General features: G+C 42.5%; 1 protein-coding gene across 1 annotated transcript in view; it reads right to left on the reverse strand.

Annotated features, from left to right (window-relative positions):
* The window catches only part of LOC146833907 (coagulation factor XIII B chain-like), a 1,069,530-nt gene that overhangs the window by 443,455 nt on the left and 604,846 nt on the right, over window positions 1-21,229 (reverse strand). Inside the window, exon 12 of the mRNA XM_085601818.1 lies at window positions 15,233-15,436. Within this exon, the coding sequence (XP_085457944.1) occupies window positions 15,233-15,436 (204 nt within the window). The remainder of the gene's footprint in view (window positions 1-15,232; window positions 15,437-21,229) is intronic.

Below are 21,229 nucleotides of genomic sequence, written 5' to 3' on the forward strand. Positions count from 1 at the left end.
GTGGTACGTTTTTCTGTTATTGTACTGTTTTATCAATTGTTAGCTTTAATTTGTCCTTTTGTTCCCTGTTTCTTTCTCTCTTTCCCTCCTTTTTCCTCACTCCTCTGTTCTTCTTTATCTCTGGTTTTTCCTTTATATTTCTCATTTGTCTAAAACTTTTCTCTTATCCTCATTTTCATTTTTCTATACTGTTTCCTGATCTTCTCTGTTTCTCACTGCTATTTTTCCACAATAAGAAGTTGTTTTCATGTTTTGCTGTGTTCTTTGATTGCCTCTGCCTTTATGCACAATATATTCTTTTACGAACAGTTTTTAATATGTTTAAATAAGATCTAATATGTCGTTAAACATTATATCTTGGAATGTTAAAGGTTTGGGTTCTCCTATCAAACGTCAACGAGTTTTGTCTCATATTGCAAACTTAAAAGGAGATATTGTTCTTCTACAAGAAATTCATATACCAGACACTGAAATAGCTAAATTGAGACGATGTTGGGTGGGCCATGTTTTCGCATCACCAGGTTCCGGAAAACGCAATGGCGTTGCTATTCTCTGTCACAAACGCTTAGATGTTCAACTCATAAGTCAAGATAATGATTCTGAGGGTAGATGGGTTGTGATCTCCTTACTAATTAACAAGATTCCTCTTACTATTTTTAATGTTGATGCCCCCACTTCGCCGGATAAATTGTTTTGGCCTCAAATTCTCTCCCGTTTAATGCAATGTACTGATGACTACTCAATTTTTGGGGGGGATTGCAATATGATTGTGGATCCCTTTATTGACAGGAATTCCAGCTCCAGGTTTGTCCCATCTTTTAAGCATTTTCAATTCATGTCTACTATTTCTCAAAGAGCTCTTGTAGACTCTTGGAGGCTTTGCCATCCCATACTACAAGAGTATACTTATTATTCACCTGCTCACTCCTCCCAATCCCGAATAGATTACCTTTTTATTTCCAAGGCTCTTCTTCAGCACATTTCTCATTCGGACATAGGTTCTATTCTACTCTCTGATCATGCCCCGGTTTCCTTGAGTTTAGATTTACTTCCTCCCATTAAAGGAAATAGACGCTGGAGATTCAATAACTCTCTTCTTTTAGACCCTAAGTTCACGCCAGCCTTTCTCGAATTCGCTTCCTTATTCTTTGTAGAAAATGAATCCCCCCAATTATCTCCTCAACTTGTATGGGATTCCTTTAAAGCTGCTTCTAGAGATTTTGTTATATCCTTTGTTGCCCGAAAACGACGTGCAGCTTTTCTTTCTTCTCAAGCACTTACTTTACAAATTAAAAAACTGGAACATCTTTATTATTTATCGAAAAGTCAATCTACCTTGAAAGAATTAATTAGTGCTAAACTCTCTTTCAATAAGCTTTCTACTGACTCTGCAAATTTATATTTACTCAAGTCTAGCGCAGAACAAATCTGGCAATCTTCTTGCTAAATATCTCAAGATCAAAAAGGAACGTACTAAAATTGATTCTATCGTATCCTCTGCTAATGCCGTGCTTCATAAAGATGAAGACATTCTTTTGGAGTTTTCTAATTTTTATAATTCCCTATATACTCCTGAATCTACTCCTCTTTTATCTGACATTGATCAGTATTTAGCTTCCATCTCTCCGCCTCCTTCTTTAGATGTTGACTTCTCTGCTTTAGAGTCTGATATTCATACTAAAGATATTCTTACTGCTATTCAGTCACTTAAAAAGGGGAAAGCTCCAGGTCCTGACGGTTTTACCATAGAATTTTATACCCACTTTTCCAAATTACTTATCCCCAAACTACTTAATTTATTCCTGTTTTTTATATCTTCCCGAAAATCTGAAGGTTCTTTTCAAGAGGCTTTGATTTGTCTTCTTCCAAAAGAGGGTAAAGATCATACACTATGTAAAAACTACAGACCTATTTCTTTAATCAATCTGGACTATAACATTTTTGCAAAGATTCTTGCGCTTCGTTTGGATAATATTTTACCTCATTTAATTGGCAAAGAACAATGTGGTTTCATTAAAGGCCGTCATCTCTCAGATAACACTCGCCTCTTTTTCAATGTCCTTAGTAAATCTCACTCCCATAAGTCTTCGTTAGCAGCCGTAGCTTTGGATGCTGAAAAAGCTTTTGACAGGGTTAATTGGCAGTTTATATTTTCGACTCTTACTTGGTTTGGTTTTGGCCCTAGATTTCTTTCCTATATTTCTCTACTCTACTCTTTTCCAAGGTCGTTTATTTTAGCTAATGGCCTTGTTTCTTCTTCTTTCCCACTTCTCCGCGGTGTCAGACAAGGTTGTCCTCTTTCTCCTCTTTTATTTATTTTGACTTTAGAACCCTTTTTATCTAAAATCCGGATGAACGACAATATTACTGGTTTCCCTTATGGCGATAAACACTTAAAAATCTCGGCGTATGCTGATGATATTCTTTTATTTCTATCTAATCCTCAGACCTCTCTACCGGCTTTTCTTTCAGAAGTTTCTTCTTTTTCTTCTGTTTCAGGATACAAACTTAATGTAGATAAATGTGAAATTCTTCCATTAAATAAATATTGTTTCCATGCTGATTTTGTATCTTCTTCTTTCCACTGGAACCCTACCAAAATTAAATACCTAGGTTTATGGTTCACTCCTTCTATTAAGGAAACTGTATCGCTCAATCTTAAGAACCTCCAGTCAACTTTAATTAGCTCCACAACACGATGGCATCCCTTGTTTTTATCTTGGTGGGGTAGATTGGATTCTGTAAAAATGATGTTGGTTCCTATAATCTTATTTTTCTTATCTAATCTGCCTGTTAACATCCCTAAATCCTGTTACAAACAAATATATACTATTTTATCAAAATTTTTGTGGCAGAACAAAAAATCTAGGATGTCTTTTTCCAAACTTAAACAACCTAAAAACTTGGGTGGGGTTAATTTCCCCGATTTTGCATTATACCATACTTCCTTCTTTCTTAAGAATTCCTCTTCATTATTATCCCAAAATACGACTGATTTGTTATCATTACCTCTGTGGGTAGATATTGAATCCTCTTTCATTTACCCTCTCTCATTTGATGACTTTTTATCCATATCGAATACTCCTCAGAAATTCTCCCTTCCCATTCTTAAACATACTCGTAAAACTCTTCATCCTCTTATGCTAGATGGTTTAGATGATCGTACTCATTTCTTGCAATCACCGATTTGGTATAATACTCGTATTAAGATCAAAAATCGGACTCAATTTTTGGAAAGAATGGTTCAATCTTGGTCTTAAATGGACTCATCAACTTTTCATGGGCGATACTTGCATACCCTTCCCTATATTGCAACAGCGTTTCTCCCTTCCCTCCTCATTCCATTATAAATATAAATTATTGACCTTAGCTGCCCAAAGTTCCTATGATAAACTCATGACTCCCTCCACACAGATCATTTCTTCTCCTGTTACGATTTCATTCTTGAAATCGAACCCCTCAGCTTCTCAAATTTACAATAAATTGAGACACACTAGTCAGACTCGAGACAAATCTGCAGTTGAAACTAATTGGGAATCCGATTTAAACACTTCCTTTTCCACGTCAGTATGGGATAACATTTGGACTAAGATAAGGAAATCTTCTAGGGCAGCAAATACTACACAAACATTATTTTTTATATATAATAGACTTTTAATTACTCCAGCCAAATTACATCAGATTAATCCTCTCTCTCCCTCTACTTGTTGGTCATGTCCGGCTCCTGTTGCAGACCTTAATCATATGTTGTTTACTTGCCCGGTCATTCATCAATTTTGGATTAAAGTTTGGCAGCAAATTAACAAAATATTTCACACGCATATCCCCTTTTCTTTCTCTCATATTTTTCTAGGTAGTGTTGCGGAAGTTTGGTCCTCATCCACTTCCCTTAATACCCTCATTATTGACTTACTCATTGCTGTTGCCTTTCAACAGATCACTAAGTCGTGGAAAAATGCTTCTAATGTTTCTTTTCAGGCCTGGTGGTATGGCGTTTGTTATAATCATAGGTTAGATAGAGCTTATGTTTACCCGATCACTCTGGATATTAAACGTGACCTCTTGTGGCTTCCTGTTACCAATTTTTTAGATTTATCTGCTCAATCATTACCATCCCATTTTCCAGCCATAGAAGAAGTTTCCAAGCCTCCTTAAATTAAGGTTACTTACATTAAGGTAACTTAAATGTTGTTCTATTTTATATATACTCTCAATATATAAGTGAATTTGTGGTAGTGAGTTCATTATGATGTACCTGTTATATTTTGTGTATAATACTTTTCTATGGTATTATTATAGGATTTACATATATTTTTCTTTTTCTCTCCCTCCCCCCTTCTTCTCCCCTCTCCTCTTTTTCTTCTTTCCTTATTATATATAGCCTATTTTCTATTAGTATTGCTTCTATATGCTAGATTGTATTATTGATGTATCTTCTGCTTATATTCAATAAACTTTCTTTAACCTTAAAAAAAATCAATGAAAGCCAGAGGGTTGGCCTGCAGCGAGTGCGTCTTGATAAAGCTCCAGGGCATTTGTTTATTAATTAACTAACACGGAGTCCGGCCGCGTCAGGACTGCACCATCTTCGCCACACTGAATGAAGAGGCTGGGGATCGAAACTACTTTGGACCGTTCCAGCACTGCAGGCTAGATGTAATGTACTCACCTCTGCCTCATGGATCCTACTCAAGGGTGGATAAATGTTTTAAATAAAGCGAGTACAAACGGAACCCACTCAGGGTATTCAATGTCGATAGCTCCAGGGAAATACAAGTCCCAGGATGCAATGAGAAGAGCCCACTAAGGGCGACAACCAATGAACACATGCGGTGAAAATTCAAATAAAAGGAGCACCTCCCAATGACTCGTGACAGCCTATGATTAAGGGGCAGCAAGCCCTGAAACGCGTCAGGCATTATTCCACCGTGATGCAAAGGTCGGGTCAAATCAATGAAAGCCAGAGGGTTGGCCTGCAGCGAGTGCGTCTGAAAAAGCTCCAGGGCATTTGTTTATTAATATATATAAATATACATATATATTTATTTATTACTAGCGTCTTAATGCCACCCTATGCCTGTACATAACAGGCACTGCCCAATTTGGTGAACGTGAAAGTTGTGACCTAGGAAAGATAGATGGCTGAGCTAGCCATGCCAGTCTCTCTTAGCTGCATTTAACTCACAGCCATCACACTAGCTTAAATCATTACATTCGTCTCAATGTCTTGCTTGTATAAATAACACACAGTCATGTGACGGAGATGCCATGCTCATGGGTTGTTTTGCAAGCAAGGAAAATAAGGTTAACTTACCACAGTTGTGTAGTTAAAGACAGGTGTTGTTGGGTTGCAGTGGGCTCTTCACAACTCTGGGCCCGAGTACCAGTGTCATTCAGCCTGAAGGACCAACAAAAGCTGTGTCTCTGAAAGTTTTGGTTAGTAACTTAATTCAACTGTCACTTTTCTAATGCAACTCTGTTCGTAAACGTAATCGGAACATCTCTCCAGGTTGAAAATGACCTCCGGTATTGTCGAAGAATTTGACCTTGGCCCTACCATCACAAGGTCCGATTTAGCAAGGAGCATCGGCGTGCAGGAGATATGCACACATTATGTTTAAAATGCACAGACAGTGGCGGCTGGTATTAAGGGGCGTTGGGGGCATTGCCATACCTACCAGCATAGGGGAAAACTAAACACCATGGAGCAGTTTTAAAACTTTTAAATCTGCTCCATGGTGTTAATTCTCTCTGATCTCCCCCATGAAACTATGTAAAATCTTTTTTTTTGTACTAGTCACTGTGCGCATGTGCAAAGCTGGGTGAGGGCTAATCCTTACCCTCGAGGCACAAGCGAGGAGGAGGTGACATCAGCCTTGTGGGAGTAGCTGCATAAAGTGGCAGTACATGGATTTAAATGAGGCGCTAAGGAATTGGCTTAGGGCACGGTCAGTGGAGCGCCATTCAGGATAATGGGAAGGGGCTGGGCTGGCGCACAGTGCAGGGGGTGGTAACAATTGCAGCACTCCTTTCGCCTCAGTGAATTAGGCTTCCTAATTGGGTAAGGCCGAGGCGACCTTAGGGGAGTGGCTATGCCATAATTTCAGTTTGGCGCTCCTCTTTCCGGGACACAGTTGCTGGAAAAAGAATGGCACCTGCAGCCATGGTTTCAAATAACATACGTGCAGGTAAGCCTTTACTCTTTTTTGAACCCCATTGAACTTTTTTCGGAGGGTGGTGAGGGAAGTAAACAATGTTTCAGATGTCATTCGGCGCTGGATCGCTGATGGTGAGTGGGATACCGGCTCGTGCCAAGTGTGGCATCTGGCAGCACGTTATTAATCCTTATCTTGGCCATCCATGTGCGGATCCTGGCGGGAATATTGAATCAGAGGCTCGGCCTCGTATCATCTGCCCACACCTGGAAGGATGAATGAAATTGTGGAGACACGGGAAGCATATAATAATCTTTATAGGATTTCCAGTTTCCCTTACTCTTCTTTGCCTGTCTCCCTTTACCATTCTCGGTGTTTCTAAACCCCCTCTCGTTCTGACACCGCTTTCCCCCCTTCTCTCAGTGTCAGCATGCCCACCTCGTGCCCTTTAATTAATCGGAAGGTTTGAACCAAGCTATTTCTTGTATAGGCAATGCTAAGTTTTACAATATGGTCAAATACGTGCAACATACAGCATTCATGGCACGGGCATGTGTTGTGTGAGTTGCCCAGGGTCGCACATTGCCATGTGGGGAAGTACGCATGGTTCTGATACTCTCCCTTTGTATATGACAGATATTCAGTGGGCTGCACTGACTGCCGATGCCAAATACTGGCCAGTTTAACAGCCCTCGGGACAGGAGCAAGGCAGCCTCAGGTCTGAGGTAAATGTGTGAGGTTCAACACAGACTATCGAGCTTCCGTCATCCTGCCCAGATTCAATATAAGGGTGCACCTGATTTTAAGATATGCACCCTCTCCGGGAGTATACCCCAACTGTTCTGATGTGTAGAGTCGTAAGCCCATTATAACCCATGGACTTGGCTTTTTTTTTAGAATGTGGATAGGGGCGGGAGACTACCGATTTTTGTAGCAAATAATTATTGTAAGTGAACGTTAAAATTGCCCACCCGCTGGTTTTCCTCATGCCTTCCTACATGAAGTTTTCATGGCAGCTGTGCCAGTTGAACGTTTGCACTTGTGCAGGAACTAGGAACCCTATTTACTTTGGACACGTTTTGCTTCGTGTTTTGCTGCAGTGTTGTTATGTCCTGTGTGCAACTCTGCAGGGTTGTAACGTTCTGTGTGCAGCACTGCAGGGTAATGTGTTGTGGGCCTTCCATCTAGCAGTCACACATGATCTAGAACATGAATACACCAAATACCGAAGAAAATCCAAATATCTACCACAAAACATCACACAAGAAGAGAGGAAGGCTATTAAAAACCTTAAAGAAAGAAAAGACCTGATCGTTAAGGAGGCTGACAAAGGTGGAAACCCAGTAACACTCCATATTGATGACTACATCCAAGAGGCGAACCGACAACTTGCCGACAAGGCCTGCTACGAACTCCTCAACAAAGATCCCACGAAAGACATACTCAAATCAATCATCACCATGCTTGACAAATGGTACGCCTCAGGACTCATATCACAATCAGAAAAACTATTCCTGTATATTCCATACCCCACCATGCCCACTCTATACCTCCTTCCAAAGATCCACAAGGGCATCTACCCTCCACCAGAAAGACCTATCATAGCAGGTATTAACTCACCGTGCTCCAGGTTAGGGGAATATGTGGACAGAAAACTACAAGGACTCATGAAGGAGATACCATCCTTTATCCAAGACACAAAAGACATCCTGGACAAACTTCAAGATATTACCTGGGAACCAGACTTCATATTGGTTTGCATAGACATTGTCAGCCTTTGTACATCTATCCAACACCAGGACGGACTCAACGCAGTGCAACTATCACTATGGACACAATCTGCAAATCTACTAGAAAGTAACAAAATGACCCTGGAAATGCTTAACTTCTGTCTGAAAATCAATGTCTTCAGCTTCAATGGAAAATATACCGACAGATACGCGGTACGGCCATGGGAGCCAAATTCGCGCCGCCGTACGCATGCATCCTAATGAGCCATGTGGAGAAATTCTGGCTGTGGGACCCAGGATTTGCCGAGTTCACGGCCCATATCGTAATGTGGCGGCGCTATATTGATGACATCCTATGTATCTGGCAAGGAGATGAGACATCGCTCAAAAGATTCTTGAAGCAACTAGACACAAACCCATGGGGAATAAAAACAACCCATACCTAGGTGTAACACTTTATGTCAAAGACAACACCTTACAAAGTAAACTATATCGGAAGGAAACAGCAGCAAACTCCATCTTACGCGCTGACAGCTTCCACCCACGACATAACATAAGGAACATTCCAAAAGGAGAACTGCTAAGAACACGCAGAAACTGCAGTGAAGACGAGGTTTTTAAAACGAAAGGAGAAGAAATTGTATCAAGACTCACACAACGATGATATGAACAATCAATGTTAAAAAACACAATGACCACAGTGGCCAAAATAGAGAGGAAGCAGATGTTCAGAAAAAACAAAGGAGAAAAAAAGAATGACTCAGCAATACTCTTTGTAACCGACTACAACATCGGCCATCACCAAATCAGACAAAGCCTCAAAAAACATTGGCACTTGTTACAACAAACACCTAACCTCACTCAAGACCTCAAAACATACCCAGAAATCACATTTAGACGTGCACCAAACCTGAAGGACATGCTCTGCCAATCAGAATTTGAAGACAAACGGAACATAGTCACTACATTCTTAGACAGGCCTCCGGGATTCCACACCTGCTAAAAATGCAGCATCTGCAAACTAAGCTGCAACAAAACGACATGAGTACCGATAACGCAAGGGAGAGAATTCATCATAAAAGCAAAAAGATTGACTGTAATAGTAAATTCTGTATTTACGTGATAATCTGCCCCTGCAACCTTCCGTATATCGGCAGCACAATCAGACCATTACGGACCAGGATTCAGGAACACTACCGCAACATCAATAAACATACTTCAGGCCATCCACTCACCGAACATTTTGAAGACAGCCACCCTCACAAAAAAGACTTCTGCTTCTTTGGTTTGGAGATTATACACCAAACTAAGAGAGGGGGAAACCGTGAACTCAAACTACGGAGACGCGAAAGTGAACTAATCATGAACTACAAAACTACAAATCTGGGGCTTAACAAGGATGCGGAAATGCATGTATGGTTAGGAGATGATTAGCTGCTCCTTGCTCCCACATATTGGTTAAACCGCCCCCCTTAGCCCAAAGACACCACCACCTCACTTTCCCTCTCTGCCTCTCTTAACACCTTCTACCAGAGGCTCTCCCTATGTTACCAGAGAATACACAGAGTGCTTCTTTCGAAATGTCATTTATTCGGATATGGGTCCATGCCAAAGGCGCAATTTGTTTGGCGTCAATATGCTCAACTGGACATTAATATGCCACTTTTTTTCATTTTTAGTGGTAACTGATATATGTCCTGAAAATACAGAACACTCGTAAAATTCCATATGTATTACATGTCTGACGCATCATTGTTATTTTTTCTAAAGGTGCCATTTAGCTTAATATGTCTACCAGCACGCCTGTCTCTTCTAGACATTTTCCCCATTCTAACATGGCGGTCGATAAATACCGTCCCGCTCACCCGCCAGTTAATCTTTCTTTCAATAAACACCCCATTCCAATATGGCGCCCAGCGCAAGCACCTCGTCTCTTCCGGGTTATTACCCGGAAGCTCCTACACGCGACCTCCATATCATTGCCCGCTGCCACTGGCTTTACATCACAACCAAAGCCGCAGAAACCCACTGAACCTGGCATTAGCCGAGACCGGAGGTAAGAGATACATCACTACCCCCTTCATGTCCTACCAGACTTCAGCCCATATGGTACGATTTTACATTTTTGTTTTTCATTGTCCTTTTTCCCCTTTTTAGAATCTTCGGGTTCACAAACCCTTTCCTTTCACAAAGATACCCCATTACGTGACTACCCGGTAAGGGAATCTTGATGTCACTGTGCACTTTATACGATATTGCTCACTTATTCAGCAAAGTGCACTCGTATGTTTTGCTTCTCCCAAACACTCCCCAACTACATCCCAATTCCGCTAAGGTTTGGCATTCACGTCCTACTTCACGACTTACAGTTTGTCGAGCATCTATGAGCACTTTCCACATTCTGGGATAGCTCCACTTTTCAAACCACAGGTTTCTTTCCGTGTTTTAGACCGCACCCACCGATATGTTTTTCACTTCATAATTACATTCCTATTTAGTTATTGCATGTTACTGCATTCATCCAACCTAAAAATCACGATGTATCTTGACCGATGACGCGCTTCTCCCTCGGTTCACACTAGTCACCGATTCATCACTTTTGGCGCCACGCACCTATTTACCCGCGTTTTCGCTAACAACCCGTATTAGATGTAACTAATGTCAATTTCCTTTCTTTCATCTCATACCTGACCCGGCTACCTTTGACGCTGCAATCCCATTCATACTGTAAATATATGCTCACTTCTTACAATTGTTTGCCAATTGACATCTTGGCTCTGACTTAACGTATACTCGTAACGCTGGGTTCAATTGTGACTATCTGTTTTCACTCATGTCTATATAATTTGTCTCCTGCGTTTCATGATTGCGTCATCACTATATAACTTTTGGAACCCACAATGACTTGTCTTAAAATTGTTGACTCTCTCGACTACCCTGCTCTTATATGACATGCAATTCCTTTTCTCTCCCTCCCTAAATGACCGCTTGGCTTCTAATCTAAATTTTTTTTCGTTATTATGATGTTTTCGTAAACATGCACCTTGTAAACCGGCAACAGTTTTGATTTTGTTCTGCATACGCGCGCTGCCCCGAAATGGGGCTCCTTGACATTTTACACTATATTACTTTCTTCCATCTCTGATGCCATTATGTTTTAAATTGACTGTCCTTAAACTATTGTGTTAATGCTAAAATTGTATTGTATGACATGGATTCCTGTAAATGCCAACCTTCCCCGCTTAATATAACTATCTACATTCTTTTCACCTTCAACACGATTAAATACCCGAATCACATCACCTATTCTTTCCTTGCTACTTAACCACATTTTGCACAATTGTTCTAATATACTCCTTTCAACCTCCACCTTACCTCCCTCTATGCCCCCACCCATATACTCTTCCTTCTAATCACACCAAAACTTCCTTTAACAACCTTTGCTAATCCCTCGCACCTCAACTCTGCTCCTTTTCCTTTTTCTTTCCCCTCTCTCTTCCCTTACTTATTTTTGACTTACCCTTTCTTCCGTCCCTACCACCCACAACCTTGTATGTCTTGTACACGTGACTTACCAACTCTGTGTAAATAACCCTTGCTGTAACACTGCCTATGTACAGCCCTGAGGAAGCCCTAGGCCTGATGGCCAGTTAAGGGGCGAAACACGTGTTGGCTGTGCCATCCCTTTTCTTTTCTAGCAGACGAATAAAAGCACGAATATCTTACCATCACCATCGGATCTACTTGCATCAATTGGATATTTCATCCTAATTAACTTAAAACTTATACTCTTGCCCGGATACATCTACAAAATAATGTGTTGTGGGCAGCACTGCAGGGTTGAGATGTGATGCTTTGTTCTCAGAGCCTGAACCAAGGTCTCTGACCCTCTGGCACCGCCAGGCTGCAGTAAAGTTTGACAGTGTAAAGATCCCGTTTGAAGGCAGTAGTAAACAGTAGTATTGAAAGAGCTGTTCTTCACACCTTCTGGTTTGCTTGAAAATGCACCATTTGCCAATTCTTTTTTTCAAAATGTTCTCATGGGGAGAACCCCCCCGAACCTCCCGTAGGTTTTATGCCACACCACTTTCAAATGTCACCAGATGCCACTGTGCACAGACTGTTTAGTTGGAAAACCCTTCATCCCAGTGGCGGACTCACACTACAAATCTATTTGAGGTGCAAAGTTTAGGTGGCCACTTCTCTTTTCTGCAGGTTTGTCCCTCCTTTTGCATGCCTCTATGGTGCCCTGCACTTAGTGCGTTTACCAAATGTCCCGCTTTTGTGTCTGAAGCAGAGACACACAGCCACATTAATGTGCTGCGAAGAAGCACTGAGATTGCTGCAAGACAGAGGCGAAGCTGGAAAGCCTTGAGGCACGATGTGGTGTCCGTGAGGGGCCCTTATTTTTTAGGTCCAGTCTGTGCAGCGAATGCGCTGCTCTGTGAGGCATGCTTTATTTGAGTATGTACTTGAAGCCCAGCACACTCTCCACCCATAGTTGTCATTGGCTTGTGTTATTGGCCTTCGTAAATGCTGGCTTCTGATTCGTTAATAGACTTGTTAGTCCGTCCTTAGTACGGCCTTGTCTCTTTTCCTAACCTCCCATGAGGACTGACCCTTTTACTTCTGTTGTTACACGGTACATCTTATTTGCTCTGTAAGCACTAATTTCTTTAACGCGTTTCTCCTACAGCAGGCATGACATGCTTTCCTGTAACATTCAGCGCGCCATGCACACTTTCACTTTCAAAGCACCTGGGGACAATGGTGGGCGCTACTTTTAAATGAAATGGGTCTCGCATTTACAAGAGTTTCAGTTATAGGCTTTGTAAATGACAATGCCTTTTATTTATGTGTTAATTATCAAACAGATAAATAAAAGGCGTTGTCATTTACAATGCCAATAGCTTAAACTCACGCAAGTGCGAGACCTATTGCATTGCAAATGCTTGTTTTTTATCTAACGTAGTAAAACACCAATTTCCCCTTTCCTCACCTGCTTTCTTCCCCCATTCCTTTACACCTAAATGCAAGCACCGGCCACTGCACACATTTACTACCTGGTCAGAGCTGATGGTAAATAAATGTGCAAAACCACATGGAATGGTGACATCCATGTGACTTTACAGCCAGCAAAATGAGTACCACACTGTATTTCCCAAATTAATAGGGATTTACTTGTAAGTGCACAGTACTTGGAAGATTTTACATCATGGTTCTGGTAAAGTGAAATCACCCTAGTACTGTGCAACTTGTAAATAAAGCCTTAGAATACTTTTTGAACAATTATATCATCGGATAGATTTTTAGTGGGCACCTAATTTAATTACTTTTCGTTAGACCACATAAACTATTTTTCTTACATTTTCTATTTCCTCTCTCATCTGTCTAGTTAGATAGTGACATATAGTCTCGCAGCAGAGAATCCTAGACTGAAAATTAAATTTAATTTACAGAAAAAAGCTACATTAGCACAGGAGGTGCGAAAAATTGCATGCTTTATACTAAGTTAGAGTGAATATGGTTTGTGGTCTGTGTGACGTTTTTACACAAGGGCAGCCTCATGTAAAAAGTCACAAGAGGTACTGGCAACAGAATGGTTAGAGCAGAAAATGTATCTCAGCGAGAGATGTTCTATCCCCTCCGTCTAACATGGGTGTAAATTATGCATAATTGTGTCATGCAAAACTCCACGAAATTACGCAAATTTTATGTAACAAAATTTTTCGGAATTTGCTAATTTTATATTTGTAACTAAAACTTCACCACATCATTAATAATTAGCACTGCTTTTCAGAAAGATATGCAATAGCACATTTCTCTAAATCTTCCCCTCAGTATTTTTGATTGGACCCAATCAAAGTGATTGACATGGGCTATAATACCTGCAAACGATCCATCCACTGCAACGTGCAGCAGAACATAAATATGCCATCTGACCAGCTACCCACTAGTGTCTACAGGACAGGACTACTAGCTTTCATCTAGAACCCGCAACAGTAAGGAGTAAGCATATTGCAGCCAGGGACATATTAGTGTGCTGATCCAGTCATCAATTTGGCAAAACTCGATTAGAGTCAGAGACTGATTATTTTAATGCGAGGCAAGACGTCAGGAATTGAATGATGTACACATGAGTCCACATGATTCTTCTTGCAACAACTGACTCGCTTGCCGGTGGTATGCCAAAAATGCTGTTGGCTCTAATGCGAGCAATGCAAATGGGTCCAAAAATTATAGTAAAAAAAGGAAAAATGGCTAGACGTGGGTTGTGCAGAGGGTTCTTCCCACCTCTGGACCCCGGAGCCACTACACTTGCTGCAAGTATGACATGTACGCCACTGTAGTTTGCCCTGGACGCAGCAATGTGTTTAAACAAGAATGTTTACTGGCTTGGAATTTGTGAACACAACACAACGAACATCAAAGGAGCCAAATACTACATGAACTATAATGAATTTAATTTGACATTCAGTATGTGATTCCTTTTCTATTCGTCTGTGAAGTTCTACTGTAAAAAACTGAACTATGGGGCATATGTATCAAAATCTATTTGCGATTCTCAAATAGCGATTTTTTGAGAATCGCTATTTGGGAATCGCAAACGAGATGTAAGTAAAAATTCGCAAATTCTTAGCGATTCCTTGGAATTCCTTAATTGCGATTCGCAAATTGCGAATCGCAATTAAGGAATACCTTCCCATTCATTCCTATGGGCCAGGAGGCCCATAGGAATGAATGGGAAGACATTCTCAATTAGCGATTCGCAATTAGAGAATCGCAAATTGAGAAAAATTTCAAGGGTGCAAGGGTGTCATAAGGACACCCTAATGCACCCCTGAAATGAGCATGTGTGCGCATGTGGCGCACATACATGCCCTAAGGGCATGTATGTGCACCACATGGCACTTTGAAAAATGCCAAAAAGTGCATCTTTCAAAGAAATCGCAAATTACCACCAACTTGAAGTTGGTGGTAATTTGCGATTTCTTAAGAAGAAATCGCACAACTTGGGTGCTTGTTACATCGCATTTAAGGAATCGCAATTTGCAATTCCTTAAATGCAATCGCAAAATAGAGAATCGCAAATTTGCGATTCTCTAATTTGCGATGCCCTTTTGGGATGATACATCCCAAAAGGCCTTTTCCCATTCGCAAATGGGCCGATTCTGAGAATTGGCCCGTTTGCGAACGGGAAAAGGGCTTGATACATATGCCCCTATTAGAATATAAATAGCGAACTTCTGAAATATTGCAAATTAGGCATTAATGTTCAGTACATTCTATTTGTAAAGTGAACTACAGTTAAAAATCGTGATTTTGATTGTTGCAGACTGTACTCACCGTTCCTGATACATCTGGCATACAGCACCTTTCCTCGGATGCACTTCAGTCTGAGTGGTGGTGATTCTTCATGTTGAATGTAGTCATTTGATAGGCACATAAATTCAATTACTTGATCATGCTCAAGATACAATTTTACTTCGTTGGACCATCGAAATCTTATGTTGTTTTTGGTCATTTCTTCTGGATCTGGCGTGCATGGTTCTGTCAAAGACACACAATGTGGATTGTTATTTATGGGTTTCATCAAATACAAATTCCATGGTATTCAATTGTTTCCTGCGACAGTGACAATAGAAAGAGAAATCTAAGATCCAGTATGTGCTCCCTAATGTTACACCGCATTCCATTTTGAAGCATATGGCTGGTCGGGGATAGCAGTTGCTTCTCCTAGCTTGCTCTTTGGCAATCCTGGTACATCCCATGCTACTGCTGGTCTCTTGGGTAATGAAGCCACTGGCAGGGACATGAAGAAAAACAGTGCTCCACCAGCCCAAGAACATTTGCAATTTTCAGACTTTGGTCCTTATTATGAATCTGGCAGTCCATGGACGGCTAGACCCACGGTGGCGGTCTCCCAACCACCTTATTACGACTAGGGGAGTTGGGCCACTTTGGACCACCAAAACCGCTGCAACCACCATTCCCTGGCGGTTTTGCAGTGGTCATGAGCCACTGCGGCCCCTCCAAGCATATTACAAGTTTTCTCACTGCCACACTTTTCATGTCGGTACGACCGCCATGAAAAGTGTGGCGGTGAGGAAATGAAGGGGGCTCTACAAGGCCCCCTGATGCCTCACGTCTGGTGGATGCACACAGAGGGGCACAACATGTGCCCCCCTGTGAGCATCCACAGCAGTACCTGCACAGCAGGGACTGCAGCAGTCATTTCATAGGTATTACAATGTGAAAGCCAAAGAACAGTCTGCCAGACAGGAGAAACTTCTAATATGGTGGGCAGTTCAAACATGGGTTTGGTGGTGCAGGCAATCTAGCTCCCACACTGTCAAACTCATAATAAGCCCTTAGAGAGAGCGCGAGAGGAGCGAGGGGCATACTCCTTACCTGGCATACGACGGGAGCGCTGGACTACGGCTCCCAGGTTTCTTGGAGACTCCGCCCCCACCCACAGGCACTTCCGCTCCCGGAGGCGCTAAAACAGACGGCTCCCTCGGTGGAGCGGGGGAGAGAGAGCGAGAGAGGAGCGAGGGGCATACTCCTTACCTGGCATACCATGGGAGCGCTGGACTATGGCTCCCAGGTTTCTTGGAGACTCCGCCCCCACCCACAGGCACTTCCGCGCCCGGAGGCGCTAAAACAGATGGCTCCCTCGGTGGAGCGGGGGAGAGAGAGCACGAGAGGAGCGAGGGGCATACTCCTTACCTGGCATACGACGGGAGCGCTGGACTACGGCTCCCAGGTTTCTTGGAGACTCCGCCCCCACCCACAGGCACTTCCGCGCCCGGAGGCGCTAAAACAGACGGCTCCCTCGGTGGAGCGGGGGAGAGACAGCGCGAGAGGAGCGAGGGGCATACTCCTTACCTGGCATACGACGGGAGCGCTGGACTACGGCTCCCAGGTTTCTTGGAGACTCCGCCCCCACCCACAGGCACTTCCGCGCCCGGAGGCGCTAAAACAGACGGCTCCCTCCGCGTCGCGGGACGCGCGCGGGCGGCGCCGGACTGAGCCCGGGCAGAGGGCGGGCCCTCTGAGGCCTGAGGAGACTGGACTGGGTCAGGTACTTTATATGTCCCTAACTGCCCCAACCGTGCCTCTGAGCTCGTAAGCTATTTAATATTCGTGTATGAGTAGTGTTTTTGTTCTCCCTTTCCTTTTAATTTGTGTGCGAGTGCGTTGAGTATAGGGTATCTGTGGAAGTTGTATTGTATTATTCTACATAATGGTGAAATCGAAAACAGATAAAGTGATGGTAGGTCCTGCTACTTTAGATAACTTCTTGGTAAGGAAAGTAACCCAGATTAATAAAGACAGACGTGTATCTTTGGGGAAAGATACTGTGATAGACGAAATATCATCAGAAAATTTCCCTATTAGTCAGACCCAAGACTGTGAAATTAACACGAGTGATGTTAACTCTACCGACCGCCCAGTCCCCATCTCCGTAGATGTGGAGGTTTATTCTGATTCCCGGGCTTTGTTGAATCCAGTCAGTGGAGACACTGGAGTGTTGAATGAGATCGAACCTGAAATCAGGCATTTGAGATCCTGTAGAACGCGGTCTCAAAGGGAGAATGGGAAATATTATAATTTGAAGTCTAAGTCAAAAAAAAAGGTTGGTAAGGCTACTAGTAGCCCCGCTATAACAACCCCTTTTGTATTTACGGCCACTAACGGTAATGTCAGTGGTAATGTCAATGGTAATGGGAATGGCAATGGAGCAAACTTAAACTCGGATCTGCTTGCTTCACTTATAAAAAACCTAGAGGCTTCTCTTTCAGAAAAAATAGAGGAGCTAATTAAACCACTGCTCACTAAAATTGACACCCTAGCTAAGGAAGTGACAAGGCTGGGTGGTTTGTTATTGTCTCAGGAAACTATAACTCCTAGTGGAAATGTACACTTTGGCGGCAAAAGGAGTGATATCGCTGAATCTAATGATCCACAAAATAAAGGGAGGGGGGATTCCATTGCTGCAGTTGTGACAGGACCCATAAAATCTATTTGACCGGATATTCCAGTGGTAACCACTCTGCTGCACCAATCATCTATAAACCCTCATAGCAGTATATCTCCCAGACCCATGAGGCATAACTGCTACTTTAACTTAACACCAGACTGTGCCCCGTATGTGGCCGTATTGACTAATGTGCCTCCCTGTGGCACTCACCCTGCTTCTCCCCATGATGAATCTCATATCTCTCTGAAAAACAAGACTGTGGCTTGGCTTAACAAAAATTGTGTTTTTCCGACCTCATATTTTGATCAGATATTAACAGTAAGGCGTGTAAACTGGGTGGGTCCGTCCAAAAAGTCTGGGTCGGGGGATTGCATAGTTGTAAATTTTAAATATCCCCAGCATGTGGCAACTGTTCTTCTGAGAGCCTCCACACTTGTATATAATACGAACAGTATTTGCGTACGCCCCCTGGGATACTTTTATGCGCACTTGTGTAAACCACCATCGCAACAGAGCTTAACCAGGCGGGGGCCCGAATCTTATACACCCGTGCAAGAAACCCAACGACTTCATAACATCATTAATACCTGTGGCTTAGGTTGTCCCATTGGCACCCATAATAGGGGCGCCAGCACAGGACACTATCAATATGGGTCGAATTTAAACCTACAGAACAGGTATGAGGTGTTATCTGGACTTGAGTTGTGTGATTGACAGGGAGCACCTGCAGCTCAGGATACTAGGGCTACAGGTGAATCTATAAACTCAGATAACCAGGTGGCCAAAACGCCAGGATGCCTTGTTGTCTCCTGGAATATTGCGGGGCTTGCCGCCAAAATGGCTGATGAAAACTGGGTGACCTTCATTAAGCAATTCTCGATTGTCTGTCTACAAGAGACTTGGGAACTAGGTTGTAATCTCTTCTTAAAAGGGTATAAGGCCTTCTTTGTGCCAGCCTTGCCATCTCTGCGGGGTAGGCCCAAGGGGGGCCTCGTAATTTTCGTTTCCATATTAATATCTTGTGAAATTCGAAGAATTGAATCTCACCATACAGGTATAATGGGCCTAATTCTAAAAGGAGGTAATGTCTCTGCTGGCTTGGTGAACTTTTATAATGCTGTTTATGATAGTACTGGCAGGAATCATATTTATTTTTTAAATCTTTTTGTTTCTAATTTTATGGGAAATGTGGGCCATAACCTCATGATTATGGGGGATTTTAACCTGCATCTTTGTACAGACCCATTGAACAAGTGTCTCCCAGAAATGATTTGCGATCATGCTGACTGTCTTCATATGGAGCACACAAAGGAAGGGGAAATGTGTAATGACTTACTGAATGACCATGACCTCTCTTTTGTGGAAATATGGATTTTTATGACCAGTTATGTCCCCTATCTTGGACCCCAACGGCTTCATGTATAAATCACAAGTACATGTATGTTTCCTCCAGTTCCAGTTATGAAGATGCAAACATATGCGCGTCCACCGTCAACATGTCCTCTTTCAGACCCGCCATGAATGGGCCGGATATTCTATTCCTAAGTATGAAAGGCCACCGGCTTTATATGGTTCATTTATCCCATTTTACAGTCCAGGCGAGTAGGCCCTGATTCTGCCATTAAGCCTTTTCCTGCCTTCTGCCTCTGAAAGCTCCAGTCTGAGCTCGCATCTGTATCCATGAACTTTGTCCTACTCCCTGCGCGGCTAACGGTGCCTGACTCGGCCTGTCTGCTTGCCAAGAACTGTATTTCACCTTCGAGATTATCTGCTCCGCTCCCCATCCAATGCATTCCTGTCTAGTAGTTTAAGTAAACATTCTTCCAGCTACCGAGCAAAGGGCCCGGCTTCTCTGTCTTTATGCAAGTAATTCATAGCCCTGTTACTATGGAAGATTTCTGCCCTTGCATCTCATGTAGACACTTAGACGCTTGTACACGCACTCACAGTCAGTATAGAATAGATTTTGTTCGAGAGACCTTTCCTTTTGGATAACATAGTTCTTTAAACATAGGATGTTAGATATGATTTGGGATAAGGTTGACTTGACCCCCCAGACTTCTGTCTCCACATATAGAGCTAAATGTCAAGTCCCCTTCACCCCCTAGTTGCACGTCAATCACACGTCATGCTGCTGCGCGCGCATCTCTGCCAAGTATTTTTGCTGACATTGCGAAATTCTTTCATGGAACCACCCATTTGTGACATCATACCTAATGACGTTCTTTAGTTACGCCTAGTTACACCCATTTTAGTTACGCATGTATGTTTTTATCTCTGTTATCAACTGTTACGCCTCCTGCATCTGTTTCACTGTAATGCCTCTTCTATAAAAATGATTACCTGTCAATAAATTATTGTCCTTCACTTCCTGAACCTTCGTGGTGATGGAATATGGAGTCCACAATTCGAATTGATTTTGGAATAAAGCCCGTTCCGAACCTCTAATACCACGGATTCTGCCTCTTATTTTACTGAGCTATTATTATAAATTTTCCGCATCAAATTAAGTACCGGTAATTAAATTATTTACCACATATATGGCGCCCGAATAGGGACACTTTCTCATCTCACGCGCCGGAGGTGCGTTGCAGGCCCGGTCTCCTGCCACAGCTGGACGGACAACAACGCGTACCCACAGGATTTCCTGTATCTCCCTCCTGCCGAGCGGGGGTAACTGAGGCTGCGATCAACACCCAGACGAGGCGGTGAGAAGTGCGAAGTATCCCGACCAGAGCCTAGCTGAGAGAGCAAGATCCGAGGTATACAGAGGCCCACCAGTTTCCGAAGTTTCGAGTCGAGTCCAGTCCGGTTCAAGTCCAGTTCAGTTCAGTTCCGAGGCCTTCCGTTCCGAGCTACCCGGTGAGTACCATTGTCGGGGAGGCGTTCTGACGTGCACATAGGTTGTGCCGGTCAAGACGGGTTTGGGTACACAAATCCGGTCTGCACTGTTTCAGCAGTGTATCTGTACTGTTCAGCAGTATATCTAGTATGTCTAGTATATAATTCAGAATTACCTAGTTAGTGCCGAGTATTATGCTTAATGACTAGTTCCCTAAATGGCCATCATTGTTGTTCATTAAATGTTAAATGTTAAATGTTTTAAATACGTTCTGCATATTGTGGTGTGAATGACTGTTCATTATTGTGTTTTGTTGTATTAAACGTGTTCAAAATTAGGTATCAGATCAGTTCTCAATATGCCGCTCTTTTCAAAATTAAGACAGATCAAAACTAGAAAAGGGGTACTCGAAGAAGCTGTTCCCATTCCTCCTAGGGACACTCCAGGGTACTTCATGTATCATAAACATGGCCTAGACGCCATATTATTTCTTGATTTATGGGTAGACTACACCAAG

Source organism: Triturus cristatus, chromosome 4_2, assembly GCF_964204655.1.
Source record: "Triturus cristatus chromosome 4_2, aTriCri1.1, whole genome shotgun sequence".
Classification (NCBI taxonomy): domain Eukaryota; kingdom Metazoa; phylum Chordata; class Amphibia; order Caudata; family Salamandridae; genus Triturus; species Triturus cristatus.